This window comes from Vipera berus (assembly GCF_964194415.1).
Source record: "Vipera berus genome assembly, chromosome: 6".
Lineage (NCBI taxonomy): Eukaryota > Metazoa > Chordata > Lepidosauria > Squamata > Viperidae > Vipera > Vipera berus.
Genome location: NC_138208.1, coordinates 69,437,127 through 69,456,710, shown reverse-complemented (window position 1 = coordinate 69,456,710; position 19,584 = coordinate 69,437,127). Strand labels below are relative to the sequence as shown.

At 38.0% G+C, this 19,584-nt stretch overlaps 1 protein-coding gene across 1 annotated transcript; it reads right to left on the bottom strand.

Annotated features, from left to right (window-relative positions):
* Positions 1 to 216: 216 nt before the first annotated feature.
* GLT8D2 (glycosyltransferase 8 domain containing 2) lies at positions 217 to 16,860 on the bottom strand. The gene is made up of 10 exons (XM_081331145.1): positions 16,701 to 16,860; positions 15,486 to 15,528; positions 12,581 to 12,679; positions 11,884 to 12,052; positions 10,110 to 10,227; positions 5,611 to 5,695; positions 5,277 to 5,389; positions 3,724 to 3,890; positions 3,062 to 3,174; positions 217 to 436 (listed from the first exon to the last, which is right to left on the bottom strand). The coding sequence occupies exons 2-10, from the start codon at positions 15,502 to 15,504 to the stop codon at positions 264 to 266; spliced, it is 1,056 nt and encodes a 351-aa protein (XP_081187271.1). The 5' UTR covers positions 15,505 to 15,528; positions 16,701 to 16,860; the 3' UTR covers positions 217 to 263.
* Positions 16,861 to 19,584: the final 2,724 nt, after the last annotated feature.

Sequence of the window (19,584 nt, the reverse complement as noted above, 5' to 3'; positions counted from 1 at the left end):
AAAAAGTATTTTGGTAAGTCCTTATTTACAGAATTATTTAAATAGCGACCTTGGTGTTATAAAGGTTGTTTCCCCTAAACAATGTTTCAGTTTCAGCTCCTGCTAGAAAGAGTGATAGTGTGCATACTTTGTGGCCTCATTGTCCTTGTGGTAAAATTTCATTTTGATGCTTATACATGAAAGCCATGTTCACTAAATATCATCTCAAATATATATAACCATGCTGAAAACTGTTTCTGATGTCTTAAAGATAAATGGCATAATTAGATCTTAGGACGAATCAGTTTAAAAGTTCCTGAAGGGTCAGGAATAAACCATTTTTCCCAAAAGTCAATGTGTCCACTAGGGTAGCCCCAAGGCTTATACCTCCCATTCCAGTGAAGTAACTTGGCCTCCTGAAGAAAATTCTCTGAGTATCTAGCATCAGGACTCCATCCTATGGGGGGGGGGAGGAAGAAAAATAACATTAGTTTTTACCAAAATTTTCTTTTGCTTAACAATAAATTGCATGTGGATGGCATTTAGTTAAATTTAAATGTGTTCAGTGCTAAACAAGGCTTGTTTACCCTGATCTAAGGTATGTTCAATTCAGCGTACTTTGGGATCTGTAGACATTGGAGTACATATGTGGAGGGAATCCACCTATATTCACACAATGTGTGAGCTGGGCAGCCATATAAAGCTATTAAATACATAAATACATACATGTATATATACATACATACATAAAATCCATCAGTCCTTTTCAAACGATACTAGGATTTTTACAATTCCAACCAAACACTTCTCAGAAGCTTACAGCCACAGAGATATGACTCATGGAGCCTGCAGAGCTAGAGCCAACAATTGTTGCGGCATAACAATTGTATATTGCAAAGGTCATTAAATTAAGCAGCTCAACTAATGACCCTTCCCATCTCTCCCCAATGAATCATTAAACAAATGTGCCAGCATCAAGTTCCCTTCGTCCAACGCGCTCGCACAGGGAGGGTCTTCTCAGGGTGCCGCCGGTAAAAGATTGCCGGCGGATAACACCCAGGGGGAGGGCCTTCTCTGTGGGTGCGCCTGCCCTCTGGAACCAGCTACCTGTGGAGCTCAGGACTGCCCCTGACCTGCGTTCATTCTGCCGGGACCTGAAGACTTGGCTCTTTGAGCTCTCTGGCCCAGGCTGAGAATTTTAACTGGGGTTCTATTTTCAGGGATACTTTAATCTTTTTAATTGTCTTTTAACTTTTATATTTTGTATTGGTATGATTTTAAAATGCCCTGTAAACCGCCCTGAGTCCTTCGGGAAAGGGCGGTATATAAATCTAATAAAATAAAAAATAAAAAAATGAGAGGTCAGTGGAGCATGGAGTGCCTCAGAGGTGGGGAAGGCCCTTGGAGGCCTAGGACAGGCCCAGACCCACCTGCCCTGGCCCTCCCAAGGACTCCCCCACCCTCTGAGAAATCCTGTGCTCTGCTTCCCCCATCCCATAGGCCTTTTCCCCACTCCTACCAGGTGTCCTTAGGCTTTCCAGGGGGCTGTAATGGATTGCTTCATTATGCAGCCACATGGCATGATTCCATGGCGTATTTCCACTGGCTGAATTGCATTTTGGTATTGATGCCGCTTCTGGAATAGTGCCATGTGGCCCTGTGATAAAGCAATCCATTGCTGCCTTAATGTGGTTTGCACAGCGCTGCAGAAGTTTTCTATAGCTTTCAGAAGCTTCTGCAGTGCTGTGCAGACTTCATTAAAGTAGTAAAATGGACCACTTTGTTCCTGGGCAGTAAGGCGGTGGCCCAGAAGCAACTGCCATTATATTCCACCCAAAACATGTTACCCACATGACACAGGGACAAACTGCTTTGCTTCCTTAAGGAGGTCTCATTAGCCCTGCAGAAGCATTCTACAGCATTCAGAAGCTTCTGCAACACTGGAGACCTTGTTAAGGCACCAAAACAAAGTGGTTTGTCTGACAGCCACCATTTTGTCCCCACCCACAAGCAGGCAGGACAAAATGGCCATATTCAGGTTGCCACCACATGGCCCAGGAAAACATGGCTTGTGTTGTGATTCCTCGCCAGCCAGTGGATCCGGCAGCTGAGTCTGAGGAATCAGAGGAGGAGGAGGAGGGGGCTAAAGTGACATCAGAGTCAGAGGAAGGCTCTGAGGAACTCCAAGACTTATAGTCTGACGAGGCGCCTGGTCCTATTAGCGCTCAGGCTGAGACACAGCTGTGCTGGGAGTCTGAGTTGGACAGTGATGAATCACAGCTGGGAGATATCCAGGATGCACGAAAACGCCAGCAAGAAAGGAGAGTAGGACAGAGGAATGCAATGGGGTGGCTCCAAAGGCAAAGGAGAAGGCATTAGGAAGCCACGCCTTGGCTGAATAATAAAAGGGAAGGTCTGTGAATAATAAAAGGGGATTGGTTTTTTCCTGCGGTTCCAGCCTACTTATTGGAAGAGGGGTTTCTCCTTGTGAGCATAACAAGGACTCATATAGCCTGGGACAGAACAGCTTGCTCTACTTTCCCAACATGAGGTCTGGAGAGCTTCAAAAGGTAAGTACAGTGGGTGATGGACATGTGAAGAGCAAGATGGAATAGGAGAGAGGTGGTGGGGGGGCGCTGCAGCATCCCTGTGGTCAGTCATAAGGTTGAATGACCATTGTAATTTTGAAACAGGACATAAGCAATTTGGGGACATCTGTTGTAACTTTAAATGTTCGTTAAGTGATCTGTCATACCTCAAGGACTACCTATATTCAACAGATATAATAACATTATTCCACTGTTGTCTTGTAACAACTAATGTGTCAATACTAAAGAATATAATATTCTGTACTTTTATAAAAAAGTGGCACAATTTACTAGTTGCAGAGGAGAATACTGTGCTGAATATTATGTGTAAAGTGCAGCAACAAACAGAATATACATGATCATAAACATTCAGTTGAAGATATCTTCCATTTTAATTCTTAAACTATACCACAATGCAAAGGTGTTTTTTTAAAAAAATAGTATAATCAAAGAATACAAGATTAAAAACATGCTTTATCAGAAGCAAATTTTACCTAAATGTCGAATATGCCACAAAGGATTAATAGTTGTATATCTTCCATGGAAAACAATGAGCATTGGAGAAGTGGCCACACCTCCTGCAAGGGTGCTGCTATATAGATTTTCTCTGAAAAAGTTTTTTAGAATGTCAAATGGGTGGAAGATTTATTTTTAAAGCAGCTATTCTACTAAATGGAGATGCAGTCAATAAAGCAAAATACAATTCAACTAGAACTGTAGAGAAGTAGAACACGATTTGAACTCAGTACAGTGGGTGACTGGGCTAATCACACACCCTCACACTTTCAGTTTAGGTACGCTCAACTTCATTAACTTAAAATTGACTTTTGTTTTTAATCTGGGCATCATCAGAAACTTATCAAACTATTGGTTTGCTAAACTAAATACAATTACATCCTTCAAAAATGTGCAATATTGATTACATACTTAGTTCAAACTACAATGCTGTAGTAAGAATGACTTTTGCGCTAGTGCAAATTAAAGACATTTCAGACAGTATTGATAATAATGTTAAGTCTTTGTGGTGAAAGTCTGATTGCTCAATAGAGCAGGACAAAATAATTATGGCATGCATTTTTACAATCATCATCTGTTTATTACCAAATAAACTCAATGGGCAATCAGTTCCTGCTATTAGAGGATTCTTGATACATACTCTACATTTTTCTGCATCCATTTTTCTAACTGCTTTGTGATGCGTTGGTGCTTCCATTCTGTCATATTGGCTACAATCACACCAGGATTAAATGTGCAGGTGCTGGGACTTATACCAAGATCTCGGATTGTTTGCTTTCGATAGTCCAGGAAGCCCATATAAGTGTTCTAGGGAAGAATATATGAAATCTCAAAACTATGTCTGCACAATTGGTGGGGGCTATGAGGACAGAGATCAGATGCCTTTTACTACTTGAGACACTACCTCAAATATGGGCTAAGGATTAAAAAAATGTGATCAGGACAAAAATCAATTTGGATTTAATCAGATTATGTTTAAGTGTTATGCAGTTTATATTACTTCCATGTATTTAGTTTCTCTGTTCAATAACAAGTATATTAAAATATGCTGGCAACTTTGGGAGGTTTGTTCGGGCCCAGATCCAATGGTTTCTATTTAGAAGTCAGAAGAGCAGATAGAGCAGGGATACGATAGCACGTGGTTAATTATGCTTGTCCTCAACCTGTCTCCCAGAATTTCTCTCACAGAAAAATAGAGGCCACATCCATGGAGACAGTTATTGATCATCCACAGGAAAGAGATTTGAATATTTAATACCTTTAATAGTACATAGGATATGCTTCCTGACTGAAATGATCGTATTAAATGTGATGGTTTGAAAAGTCTGATTGATTTATGATGTGTCAAGTCTGTGTCAGCTCTTAATGATCACATAGATAGATAGATATGATTTGTCCCTAACGTCCTTCAGTTCTTTCAATGGTAATGAAGACCCTAGTCTGTTTTAAATTGAGGGGAGATGTTACATTTATAAACTTTTAAAGGCAAGCGGCATTCATCAAAAATTTTAAGCCCGTTTATACAAGTCTTTTCTGTCTCAACTTCCTTCCCTTATTATAGTATTAGTGAAGCACAAAAGAGTTACACTGCTGCACATTCCTGCACTAAAAACACATTCATGTTTGACTCTTGAACAATCTATGTAGATTTCTGGGCATTACTACAGAATCCAAGATTGTTTTATTATTTTTTCAGTATCCCAATATAGCCTACAATCTTGCATTCCTGGAAGTCTCTCCTAGAAATATAAGCCAGTTCTACAAAACTTCTAAGATTAACCTAGGGCAGGGGTCAGCAACCTGAAACAGTGAAAGAGCCACTCGGAACCGGTTCCCTCACAAAAGGAAAAACTGGGAGCCGCAAAAAATGTGTGCGCATGTGTGTACATGCGCACATGCGCAGAACAGGGTTTGACTGAAGAGTGGAACCAAGGCGAGATATGCACCAACCCTGCATATTTGAATTGATTGGTTGAACTTTTTTAGTCCCACTTTTTTTTTGTTTTGGATTGCACATGGCAGAGGACTGGGAGCCGCAGGAGACGGCTGAAAGAGCCGCATGCAGCTCCGGAGCCGCAGGTTGCAGGCCTGTGACCTAGGGCTAAGCTTTTTTTTTTAAAAAAAGGAGAAAAATATATAATCTTCCCCCTACCACCACCACCAATTAATATATCTTAGAAATGTTTTTTTTACCTGCATTCCTACACTTCTAACCATTTCATGAGTTGAAGGTAGATCACAGTCATCTGAAAAAGCTGCAGCATGTCCTCGGATTAACTTTGTATCAAATAGATCTTGGATGTCTCCTAAGAAAAAACGAGGTTGTTTCCTCTCTCAAGAAATATTATCAATTGCCTTTATATATTCTGATATAAAACTTAAAAAGTCTCTAAGAATTTCATTATAAGATCCTTGCCACTACTTTCAAACATTCACATGTATAAGACGGCAAAGTTGTAACAATGACATAAATATTTTGGAAACGATGTATTAGGAAAAAAACAGGATTTTTTTCCCCATAGCTTACCTTGTACAATCACGTCATCATCAAAATAAATCACTTTTTCATGTTCATGGATAAGTAGAGGGAGGTAAAATCGAACAAAGTTTAGCTGTTGAATGTTTTAAAAGAAAATTAACAAAGTAGACAGTACAAATTCTTTGTATCTAGTTTACTAGATAGTATTATTTAATGTAAATATCTATCCTTCATACAATAACATGTCTAACCTCCACCCAAAACAAGCAAGCACCCATGTAATATACACCAGTGGAATTTTGATTTGTGTGCACATTTGCATGTTGTCAATATTATTTACAAAAAGAAAACACTTGTTTCTCTTTTTGTATTGTTTGGGCTACGAAATCTACTATCTCTAGTGTTTGGGAGATATCTGAACATATCCCTGTTGACTGCAGTTTTGCCAAGAAAAATAAAGAGAATTTCAGGGCCCTTCAAATGCATTCAACTTTCATAATCCCTAAACAATTTTTCCAGCATCCAAGCGGAACCTGTTTTTCTCCAACATAAATCCATTATTTCATGTCCTGCATTTGAGAAGATGAGAAGTGAGAAGTGAGGGCTAGTTTGGCTCTAGTGGTTAAGGCACCAGGCTAGAAATCAAGAGTCTGTGAAAAATAAAAAGGACAAGTATAAAAAGTGGAAAGAGGGGCACATAACTAAGGCAGAATATCAACAAATAGCCCGAGCCTGCAAAGATGAAGTGAGGGAAGCTAAGGCTCAAAATGAACTAAGGCTTGTGACCAAAGTCAAAAATAACAAAAAAAGCTTCTTTCAACATATAAAAAACAAGAAAAAAGTTAAGGAAATGATTGGTCCATTAGTGGGGGAAAATGGCAAGAAGGTGACAAGCAACAGGGAGAAAGTAGAACTATTTAACTCGTTTTTTGCATCTGTCTTTACACAAAGGGAAAAAACAGTCTAACCTACCCAAACCAGTGCCATAAAAAACAGAATAGAAACGCAAGTTAAGATAGGCAAGAAAATGGTAAGTGAGCACCTGTCCAGCCTAGACGAGTTCAAATCACCAGGACCAGATGGATTACACCCCAAGGTTCTCAAGGAACTGGCAGACGTGATCTCAGAACCACTGAACTATATTTTTCAAAGATCCTGGAGCACTGGGGAACTACCAGAGGACTGGAAGAGAGCTGATGTAGTTCCCATCTTCAAAAAAGGGAAAAAAATAGATCCAGGAAACTACAGACCTATCAGCCTGACCTCAATACCTGGGAAGATTCTGGAAAAGATAATCAAACAACAAATCAGCGAACACCTTGATGCGAACAAAGTCATCACTAAAAGCCAACATGGGTTTGTCGAAAACAGATCATGCCAGACAAATCTTATTGCATTCTTTGACCAAGTGACAAAACTAGTGGACCAGAGGAATGCTGTAGATATAATTTACTTGGACTTCAGTAAGGCATTTGATAAAGTAGATCACAACCTACTACTTGATAAGATAGAAAAATGTGGGTTAGATAGCATCACCACCAGATGGATTCGTAGCTGGCTGACTGGCTGTACTCAGCGTGTGGTCCTCAATGGAACTGCATCTACATGGAAGGAAGTGTGTAGTGGGGTACCCCAGGGCTCTGTTCTGGGCCCAGTGCTCTTCAACATCTTCATCAACGATTTGGATGAGGGAATAGATGGGGAACTCATCAAATTTGCAGACAACACCAAGCTGGCAGGAATAGCCAATACTCCAGAAGATAGGCTTAAGGTACAGGAGGATCTGGACAGACTCGAACACTGGGCACTATCTAACAAAATGAAATTCAATTGTGAAAAAAGTAAGGTTCTACATTTAGGCAGGAAAAATCAAATGCACAGGTATAGTATAGGTGGTACCTTGCTCAATAGTAGCAACTGTGAGAGAGATCTCGGAGTCCTAGTGGACAATCACTTCAATATGAGCCAGCAGTGTGCTGCAGCTGCCAAAAAAGCCAACACAGTGCTAGGCTGCATTAACAGAGGGATAGAATCAAGATCGCATGAAATACTAATACCACTTTACAATGCCTTGGTAAGGCCACACCTGGAATACTGCATCCAGTTTTGGTCACCACAATGTAAAAATCCATAAATTCAGATGTACATGGAGATATGAAGTCTGGGTTGCAAAAATCCAGACAATCACCAGAAGGCAACAGTTTTCCAGTAGCTATACAATATATGTTCCAATATCTCAGGGGCTGCCACAAAGAAGAGGGAGCCAAGCTGTTCTCCAAAGCACCTGAAAGCAGGACAAGAAGCAATGGATGGAAACTAGTCAAGGAGAGAAGCAACCTAGAACTAAGGAGAAACTTCCTGACAGTTAGAACAATTAACCAGTGGAACAACCTGCCTCCAGAAGTGGTGAATGCTCCAACACTGGAAGTTTTTAAGAAGAGACTGGACAGCCATTTGCCTATAATGGTATAGGGTTTTCCTGCCTGGTCACTCTCTTTTAGCCCAACACATCTCATAGTGTTGTTGTGGGGACAATTGGAGGAGAAAGGAGTATTACTATGTTTCTCTGAAAATAAAACCTACCCTGAAAATAAGATCTAGCTTGATTTTTGGGGTTGGGCCTAATATAAGCGCTACCCCCAAAATAAGCCCTAATTAAGAGCTTGCACAGCTGGCTGGCCACCCATTCCATCACACCATCTGGTTGCCAGACACGAGGAGGGGGGAGGGGGACCTGCCCTACGCACCCCGCAACTGCTTACCATGCCAAAGGGCTACCACAGCCAGGCCTACCATGCCCCGACACCTGTCATGCCTCACCTGTTCGGTAGTGGCTTCTCCCACTTTCTCCTTCTTCCTCCTCCTTTGAACAGTCCTTTGCTCCCGTAGCTGCTTTTTCAGTCCCAGATCTCAGTTACTCCAATCTGGCTTTGCAGCAAGCAAGGGGATTGGAGGCATGTGAATGCATGCTAGTCTGGGGTCTCAAAAAAAAAAGTTTTTTCCCCCTCCGGCTGGATTTTTGCTGCCATACTGTATAACTTTCTTTAAAGTTTACATGATGCAGAATGTGGATCCTTCCCATTCTGCAGCACGTAAACTTTTTAAAAATGTTAAACAGCGAAAATCCAACAATGGAGAAAAAAACCCCGTTTTTTTGAGACGCCAGGCTGGCATGCATTCACATGCCTCCAATCCCTTCGCATGCTGCGAAGCCAGATTGGAACCCTCGGGGCTGCTCCTTCCAGCAAAGTTTGGAGCCTGTCCAAAAGCAACGGTTCCCACCCCACCCGATCACTGCGGGGCCTCATTTCCAAAGACCCTCTGCACAGGCTCTGGACAAGCTAAGATCTGGGTCTGAAAACGCAGCAACAGGAACAAAGGGGTGTTTAAAGGAGGAGGAAGAAGGAGAAAGCGAGAGAGGCCACTACCGAACAGGCAAGGTGTGACAGGTATGGTGGCATGGTAGGCCTGGCTGTGGGGGGGTTCTTTGGCATGATAAGCAGTTGCAGGACATGTGGGGCAGCTTCCCTCCCCCCCACCTGCCTCACCTCATGGCAGCAGCACTGGCAAGATGCAGAAGAAGTGGGACAGGGGTGTTAGTACTGCTGCCATGAGCCGAGACAGGTGTCAGGGAAAAAAATGACATCCCCTGAAAATAAGGCCTAATGCCTTTTTTTGGAGGCAAAAAAATATATAAGACCGGGTCTTATTTTCAGGGAAACATGATAGATATGTTCGCTGCCTATAATGACAATAAAGGCACAATAAAAAAAATCTTCCTAAAAAATTGCTTGATCTTTGGTTTCCATAGTTCAGTGTAATTCTATCGGTGTTTTTTCAGCTAATTAAAGGGTGCTGTTATATCCTCGCAGTCTTCTCATTCCCAGACCCCTGAAATTATTTTCAGTTTCTAATTCCTTAGACATCCTTATTGACCTGCTCTGAACATATTTCAATTTATTTCAATCCTGAAAAAAGTGCCCAGAACTGCACTTAAATTCATGGTTGGGTCTGGCCTATACAAAGTTGGGTGGAATTATTACTTCCTCTGATTCTTCAATTATATGTTCAGTGTAGCAGCCTCTCCTGGCATTTGTACTTTTAGCTGTCATATCAATATTGACACATAATAAGTTTATGATAAATTATAATGCAAAAAGGCACAGTTGCTTTAAACAGTTGCAATCAGGTGCTCTATTCACTCACCATACATTTTTTATCTTAAATATGAAGTACCAGCCTAAACCTATTAGCTCTCCCACTCAATTTTACTTCATCAGCAAATTTGATTGGCATATCCTCCTCCTCATCCCAGTCTGTAGTAAAACTGTTGAAGAGTACCCTGGTAGAACTAAGGTTTTGTAGCATGTTTTTAAAATCTACAATTTTTCCTTATCAGCACATTTAAAATTACATTTTAATATGAATTGTTAAAAATCTCTGGGACTACATACAAGATTTTGGATTAGCATAAGCATTTCTGGAACTTCAGATTATGTACCTCTCTTTCACATGTTTATCTTATAAAGGAAGTTTTGCATACTCACAGGCTGAAGTAATTCAGGACGGGTTGCGTCTGGTCTGATTTTCCCTTTAAGCACCATAGGATTGAATTCCACAATTTTAAACTTGATATCTTTCAATTTAGAGTTTTCAATCCACTGCCTGAAATGCAGAACAAATAGAAGCATGTTAGATTTCTAAAGCAATAAATATAGTGTGGTAAAAGCTTGCTATTATTCTTTCATTTCATAAACCTTGTAACTTTGTATTGTAACTTATCTCCAACTGATTATTGCTCACAGCCTAAGTAGTAAAGTGTACGTTGTTATTATTAACACTACAAAATGACAGATTCTTCTGACTTTATATGACATTTGTTAATCATCTGATGTTTCTTAACTTTTCAGTTTTCTAAGATAAACTTTCCATATGCAATTTAAATTGCCCATATAGCAACATCCTTTAGGTATTCTGCACTTGCTGTAATTGTTTATTTGTGCACTAAGTTTTAGAAATCATTCTGAATTGTGTAATTATACACATTAGCATCTGAGATATGGTAATGACCCAGCAACTTCATATTCTTTCAGCTAAAAAGGCTTCCAGATGGATGAGGCCTTGAGCTAGGGATCAAATAACAGTGCAGCTGTTCAGTTTTCCCCTCCCAAACTGATGTTTACAGTACTGTAAAGAAAGACAAAAGACAGAGTGGGATGGTTAGAGAGGAACAGCTTTTTAGTGAGCTCTTAACTTTTAATTTAAGTTACTTTTATTTAGTTTAAATTATTGTATTTAGTGGCCTTGATTGGTAATTTTAGTGTTTAGTATCAGTAATTCTAGTATTTAGGTTAACTAGTGTCTTAAAGCCCTAGAATCCAATAGTCTCAAACATTGATTCATGATACAAGGGAACTGTAGCTTCAAAGCTGTAACAAAAAACAAATTTGAAAAGAAAGAGCAAAGGGAAGAATAAGTCTGAGTTTTTGCCAGGAGAAAATTCCAGTCATTCAATACAAGGCTCTGGTGACTTCTAGACAGCTACCATTACAGGGATGGTTACAAATTAAAGACACAATTGGTGAAAATTCTGTAAATATAGAATAATTACACAACAAAGCCTTACTAAAAGCATCCTTTGGATGTTTCCAGATAAGGCTTTATAGAATTTTACAAATGTTTTTTTATATAATGCCCGTTTGTTCCCACCAGTTTTTGTTTGTAGAAAAATAATATATAAAGGAAAGATAGAACTGCATGCTGTAATACTGTATATTTGGGTGAGCTACCCTAGGTATCCTCTGTCTGGAAGCACCCTTAAAGAGTCCTCCACTATCCTCTTCCACCTAACCAGTCCACGTCCTCCACTGGCCCACCTGTGCTAGACCTACACTTCTACCCAAGTATAATTATTCTGACACTAGTTCATCACAGCAGATCAATTCCTGGCATTATTATACTTAAATGAAGATTTTTTTACCTTAATAATTTTGCTGTTTGGTTTTATGTTGTCTTACTGGTATTATTACCCATTACAGTGTTTCTCAACCATGGCAACTTTAAAATGTGTGGACTTCAACTCTCAGATGTTGGCTGGGGAACTTCTTGCTGGGGAATTCTGGGAGCTGAAGTCTGCACATCTTAAAGTTGCCAAGATTGAAAAATATTGTAATTTGTATTAATGGGCTGATAGATTGTCCAGTGCACTCTGTTTATTGCAAATCAATCAATCAATATGTGGCATTTGTTCAGGGTCATGGACTTCCCTGAATAAAGGATTACACTGTCACTCACATATATTACAGCATTGTGTGATTTCACCTGATATGTGGAATGCCGCTCTTTAGCCCAACAATGTAGAACAAGACATTTGAATCCGTGTTGGTATAAATGCTGTTGATTGCAGCTATTGTTGCACCCATTCTGCCTGCAGCAGCACATAGCACGACTGGAATTTCTTCTTCCATCTCCTCCATGCTCTCCAAATCAACTAATAGAGGGAGTAAGTAATAGCAGTGAGAAGAAACATGAATTATCATATATATTGTGATTTGTTTAGTTCGGCTGCATTAAGCAATAAGCATTTTACAAAAGCCTCTGAAAGAGATGAGAACTTGGGAGAGTAGGGTTGAAAGCTAATATACTTCTAAGCTTCTGTTAATTACATTAAATGGCCCTGTATTTCTTATGCAAACTCACTTATCTGTTCCTAGTTCCATATTCCTTCTGTTATGGCTACCCCACCTCACAGGGTTTTTTTACATGCAGTATTTCTGATATAAGCCTTTCTCAACCAGTTGTAGGCACTACATGTGCCATAATTCTCAATCAGCAGAATCTGTGGCCATCAAGATGTACAAAATGTTCAGAGGCATTACTAAAAGAAAGAAAGCCAAAGCAGCTCTAATTACAAAGCTTTTTCTGTTCTAGTTTGAAAGATAATTTTAATTTGAGTTATAATGCTACCAACAAAGCATATGTGATCTCAGTAATATAAAAAATAAAAATAGGTGCTTACTTGATTCATTATTCAGGATAGCAGATGGCATCTTTTGAACTTTATTATACAGAATAACACAGAGAGTCAAAACAAGAAGGAATAGTAGGATCTGATTAACTGAAACATAAAGAAAGCTGTTCAATCAATCACATATACATAATTTTCAGCACAAATATTTTCATTAGTATGCCCCATGACTAATTAATAAATGCAATTGGATTTTAACTTATCTTAGCTGCATAATTTATTATGTACACCTGGCTGCTAATACTGCATTATATTTCAATTAATCTCTAACTCACCTGAAGATAAATCTCTACATGTTACAAACTTAAACATTTTCCCATGAAACTATTTCTATTCATATGTACCAGCAAGTATCATGGGATTAAATGAAAGCATTGATGACAACAAAAGTGAGAGCTTTTTACATAGTTTACCATCATCATATAATTGTAATTTTATTATAGGAATTTTAAGGATGAGAATAATTTAAATCTGGTTCAGAACTCCCATTAATTCCACTAAAATTATTTATAGATCTCAGTTAAAAAAATACTAAATTGGCTACATGTCAAGTCTTAATATATAATTTTTTAAAATTCCTGCATTATGTTTTAGCAGAACATACTTTTCCAAAGGACACTACTATAAACAGGGAAAGGATAAGTGTGTGTGTGTGTGTGTGTGTGTTTGTGTGTGTGTGTATACTTATATAGAGAGACAGCTTTCCAAGTCTGTTTTTCCCCCACACTAAATCATCTTATCACAATTTAAAATGCCACCTTGTCCAATGTGTTGAATTAAAATTCTAAATAATCCCATTCGAAGCAGGGTACCTATGGTTTACAAACAGTTTTACTTCCATACAGAATTTTAAATGATATCAGAAAAGCAGTTGCCAGACATCAAAGGCGAGTGAATGAGAAAGTGCTTCTGTTCAACAATTGTATCTATGCAGCTTTGTACCTATGTAACAACAAGGAACAATGGTGAGAGATGGATAAAGAGAAGGATAAAGGCATTCTCTCTTTGTGTTTTTCTCTCATATGGCCTATTATTAGTTACGGTAAGTTGGTCTCTGTGTTTAAAGACACTCATTTAACTTCTTGTCTCACTCTTGTGCTTTTCTCTCTGCAAAATGTAGTTTAGATATAAATGAGGCATTTCTATGTTTGTATGTCCTAATAGATCTACTTTTACTTCAAGTATTTTGTAATAATTTATGTGTTATGTAATATGTATTAGTATTCATAATGAATTCATTAGGTATTATGTAATGTTTATTAGTATTCATTAGAGTTACAGCTATTCTCTGCAGCCAAGGAAACTAAATTATGAATATTTATCTTCTTTTTCAATGGTACCCAATTACTTAGTATACTTCCAGCACTTTGCTTAACTTCAGGAGCTTCTTCATCTTTTACTGAATTCAAATCTCCAACAACTTCTTTCTGGACTATTCAAGCAATTCTCTTTTAGAATATTCCAGAGTAATAATAAAGATGTTTCATCTCTTACCTTTGTCAACATCCTCACATACTGATGATTTTGCCTTGGAAATTCTGACATTTAGGGATGTTTTTTAATAGCCCCAAAGGCAACAAGAGGCACACTAATTTGGCTTGCTAGTGTGCCACTTGTTGCCTTTGGGGCTATTAAAAACACCCCTAAATGTCAGAATGAAATGCTAAGGTTTGATCACCTGTACAATAGCCCAGAAATTATGACTGTAATTGAACTTGTTAATTTTGGATGTAAGTTGTGACAGGTGTAAACCAGGTCATCACACGACTGGACCCAATTTTGCAACCTTTTGCTGTGTTCATTAAGTAAATATGGCAGTCATTAAGCAAACCCATTGTTTGCAATGGGCCTGTTTTTGTCAGTAAATACAAGTTTCTGGTAAAATCACATAAACCATTGGCATGTGATCATGGGGCCCATTACAAAATGGCCCCATGTCAGAATTTCAAAACTGGATCATAAGTAGCTTTGGGGTGAGGGGTCCATCATAACTTCTCACAGTCATTAAGCAACTGGTCATAAGTCGAGGACTAACCTGTAAGTATGCAAAAGTTTCTTACTGGTGATCAAGAACATGCCTTCAAAAGTTTCACAATAGTAATGGAGTAACATCTAAGGGCATCTGATCTTTGCTCTTTGTCATATAACATGAGACTTAACTTGCTTTCTTTTCTGCAGATGACTCTGTGTTCTCCCTTCTAATGTTTAGCCACCAATTACAGCAACCATATATGTAAACTGGAACTACTCATTTCTACCACTTTGCATGGAAGCATTGACTTCCTCTGAAAACATCAGGTTTAAACATGGGATCTGAGGATCACTAGCCTTGGTGGCGCAGTGGTTAGAATGCAGTATTGCAGGCTAACTCTGCTGACTACCAGCAGTTCAATCCTCACTGGTTCAAGGTTAACTCAGCCTTCCATCCTTCTGAGGTCGGTAAAATGAGGACCCAGATTGTTGGGGGCAATATGCTGACTCTATAAATCTCTTAGAAAGGGCTGGAAAGCACTGTGAAGCGATATATAAGTCTAAGTGCTACTGTTAATATAGTGCATAAAACATTATTTTCATTTCCAAAAATGTTTCTGCCTCCAATTATATGTATTGGATTGGGCACCTCAGCATATTGGTTGTAAATACATTTCTTTTACACCAGAAAGTTTCATTAATGTAGGACTGTGCATTTTATGAAGGGTGTGTGTGTACTAAAGACGACAACATTTTGGTACATCTATATTTTACAACTGGCTCTGCCCACAATGGAAACCTGTGGACAGGAAAGTTCCCTTCCCACAGCCATTTTACATTATATGTTTGAAAAATAAAAATCCTTGAGAGCAAAAAAAGATATAGGCCTTTAAATTACAGTATTTTTTTCCTGAAGATGTCTTACTTTTTCGTAATAAAGCCATATGGCTCTTTCATTTGATTGCAGCCTGTGGATGAAATAAGAGAAAGAAATCAGAAAGTTAAAACGCAACAAAAATATCAAATCTATGTTTACTGAGACCTCTAGAAGTGCAAGTTCAATAGGTTTAACCTGAAATGTATAAACAAAGCTTGAAGAGATGTAGTTTCTTTCTTATTGTATTCCACCAGTATTTATTCAATACTTTCTACTCTTTTCTTTTGTTTTTCTTAATGACTAATAATGAAGAAGCAAGAGTATATATTCTGTCTGCTAACTACTATAGCAAATGTACATCTACATAAATGAAGGGCTGTCTCTCATCGTTCCTTATACCAATGTATTTCAACCTTGACAAATTTAAGAAGCCTCCAGCCGTCCTGGGTATCTTAAAGTTGCTAAGGTTGAGAAACACAGTTTTATACTAAAAGAAATTACTGTAAATAGCAAATTTTAACTTTCCCCTCAGTTTATAGTACTCACGCTCAATCATCTTAGGAAAAACAACCCAAGTTTGTATTTCAGCGTTCTATCTAACATAATACTGAAGAGTAGTTTGTAAATTAAAGAAAGGATAAACAATGTGACATTATTTTGCCATAGTATTAGCTAGAAAATCATGAGAACTATCATGAGGCCATTATCATAAAGGTGATTTTAATCTAAAGACTTTTATAATTCCATATTGTCAACTAAGTAATAAGGTTAGATCTTGTCATATTTTTAGGTTTTGTAACTTATTACATGTAAATAGTGTTTAATAATAAATCTATTAAGTAATATATTTGATAATATTAAATGACAAGCACAGAGGTTTTACATTTAGGGACTAGTTCTCAATATAGCAAACATACTCATAATTTAATCATTCATTCCACACACAATTAATTTCTTTTATTTTGGTACACATAAAACACGTTTTCGCTTTTCAACCTTAAAAAAGTTAATGCAAAACTTTCTGTAAATTGACAATAATCATATCTATACCTACAAATTTCTAATGCCCACTTTTACTTAATTAATGCAAAGAATTTCAGAACAAAACTAAGTTTTCATTTTCGAAAATGAGATCATATCAGCTCAGTACTCTGCTGACATTTCAATACTTGGGATTTTTTTTTAAAGCTGACAAACTCTAGCCACAATAGTAAAAAAAGAAAACTGCAAATATACCATTTCCAATAGAATTCAAAGTTTTACCTTTCAAGGCAGCAGCAGAGCAATTGTGGATTTTTTTCTCCAGAAAAATAACTTCAAGCAAGCAGTTGCTGTGGGTAGCTGGCTGATTCAGTGTAATAAACATTCGTGTAAGAATCTCTTTTCTCGAGGGATTCCCGTTGAAATCCTACATGCGAGACACTTCAAGGTCCTTTTTAGTTTCTTCAAAACTAATTTGAGGCAGAGTTGTTTTTTTAAAAAAATTCTTCTGTGTTTTATTTGGAAATTACTTTTTTCCTTCCTTTCTCCGTGATTACGGAACTGTGCAGAATCCAGACTTGGGCCTGTTGGAATGAGAGTGCTACATATGTAAACTGCTTCCAGATGTGGTGAACAAGGCAGCTGCAGAACTGGGTGAACTTTTCTCCTCCCACCTAGTTATTCTTCATCAGAAAGAAAATTCCAGAGATGCGGGGGAAAAAGATTTTAGGAAGAGCTCAAGTTTAGATTCTTTGAATGTTGTGTATATTTCGGATCATCGTGAACAAAGAAGCATCTATAAAGTTACAAGCATGAAAAATGAGTAACTGTAGAAACCCCACTATTTATCTAAAATAATAACCTCGGTCTGTGTTTGCATTGAGAAAGTAATTAGATTTTGTATCTTTTAGAAGATACAGTGCATATACTGTAATGTTAAAACATAGTTGCAGAAAAGTCATACAGAATATATTTTAGCTCTGCAACGTGGATATTTCAAGAGGAAATTAAAGCTGAGAGCAAACCTACAATCTTTCATCAATGGGAAACTCTCAGGGGCACCTATGGGGGAGGAGGGGTGTCAGTCCAGGCCCCTTTTTACACGTGTCACATGATGCAGCTAAAATAGAGATTTAAACATACAATCACAACTACCATTTTGACTTTATTTCCTCCCATGCAGATGCTTCACATCTGTTAGATGATCATTCCCCTTGTGAAAATAACATTTAAAAAAAGAGGTTTAAAAAATCCCAGTGACAAAAACAACTATCTTACTGCCTTAAAAGCTCCAAAAAACAACTGCTCATGCTGCCCATCTTAAATGAAAATCGATAATTGCTGCAAGAGAAAGGCATTGATTAATGAAAGAGAGCTTAAAAAATCAGGAGTCTGGTAGCACGTTTTCCAAATGACAAGTTTTATTAGGCATATACTTTCAGAAGCTGCATCTTGTTGGAAAAAGTGTCACCTAACTCCTTCTGATGCAGACTAATACGATCATAAACTAACGCAGTTCTCCTCCTAGTTAGAAGGTATGGCCTAAGAGGAAATTAAATTAGAATAGAGGTAGCAGGACCATTTTGCCCAAGGGGTCTAGCTCCTGACTATTTACTGCATGAATCCAAATTAAAACATTCCCAACAATTTTCTAATAGAACAGACCTAGAAGAGAAAACTCTCAAGACTTCCATGAGAAAGTAAAAGGGATAAGAAAGTTATGTGAGAAAGCTGTACCTCAGCTTTATAACCACCATGCTGAACAGGATTTTCTTATACATATATTTGCACAACTCTCCTTATCATTCTGATCTGAACTCACTCTATTAATTCAAATATCTGGTTTGGGATACTGTACAAAGACAAATATTGTGTACCTCTGTCATGTCCAGATTGGTTGCACTATAATATACTATACACAGAATTATCTTGAAGAAAAGTACAAAAATTACAAGTGAAGAAAGGGATGGGAAAATCTTTTCTTTAAAAAAATATACTCTTTAATGATTCTCTTTATTTCTAAGTTCAGCTCAAGATATTTATTGCTTCTCTTGTGCTTCTGTTGTGGTTTTAACAATTAACGAAATATCTGAGTTTAGACTATGGACCACTGTGATAGGTCCATTAATTTAGAAAGATTAAAACATGTTAATAAATTAGAAAGATTAAAATATGTTAATAAATTTAAATAATTGCTTGAAGATGTTTAATGGGAAGCTGTATCATTTCAAATGAATACTGTACATAAACATTGGTTCAGTATGAACAGCAACAATGGCCTTGCAGTTTGTTAATAAGCCCAATGTTTAGCGTATGTTCCCTAAATTAGGAGTTCCTAACTCCTGGGCCATGAGCCAGTATCAGTCTGTGGCTTGTTAAGAACTGGGCCATGCAAGCTTCATCTGCATGCATGGGATTAGATTGTGAATCTAGGTTGGTGCCAGAAAGGTTGAGGGCCGCTGCTCTACATAATATATAGAACAATGTTTACACTGTACGGTAATGTGCAGATGCTTGTATTAAAAGCACAATTTTGCACTCCCAGGAACCAATCTAGTCTTTAGCTAAAGGCATATGATGATGGCTGGATAGGTGCTCAGGCATATATGTGTGGTGGCATTTTGAACACCACTTTTTAGACAAACCAGAGCTGTGGGTCTCCCTCAAAGTACAACTTCCTGCCAGCTCATCTAAGCTACCTTCAAGGCTGCACTACACCTGATACTGCTGTGCTCGACAGATACTGAGGTAAAGACAAAACATACAGATTTTAGAGTCCAGACCAGATGGATTAGACATATTTCCTGGGGTGTTTCTTGCTTATAGAAATGAGCTCAATCACCCTGGAAACAACTTGCTGCAACATTAATAATAATAATAATAATAATAATAATAATAATAATAATAATAATAATAATAATAATAATAATAATAATAATAATAATAATAATAATCCCCTTCATGGATTACTGCCTTGTCGTGGCGAAGGGGCTTGCATAATTCAATGAAGCTATGAGCTATGCCGTGCAGGGCCACCCAAGACGGAAAGGTCATAGCAGAGAGTTCTGACAAAACGTGATCCACTGGAGAAGGAAATGGCAACCCACTCCAGTATCTTTGCCATGAAAACCCTATGGACAGTACCAAAAGGCAAAATGATATGACG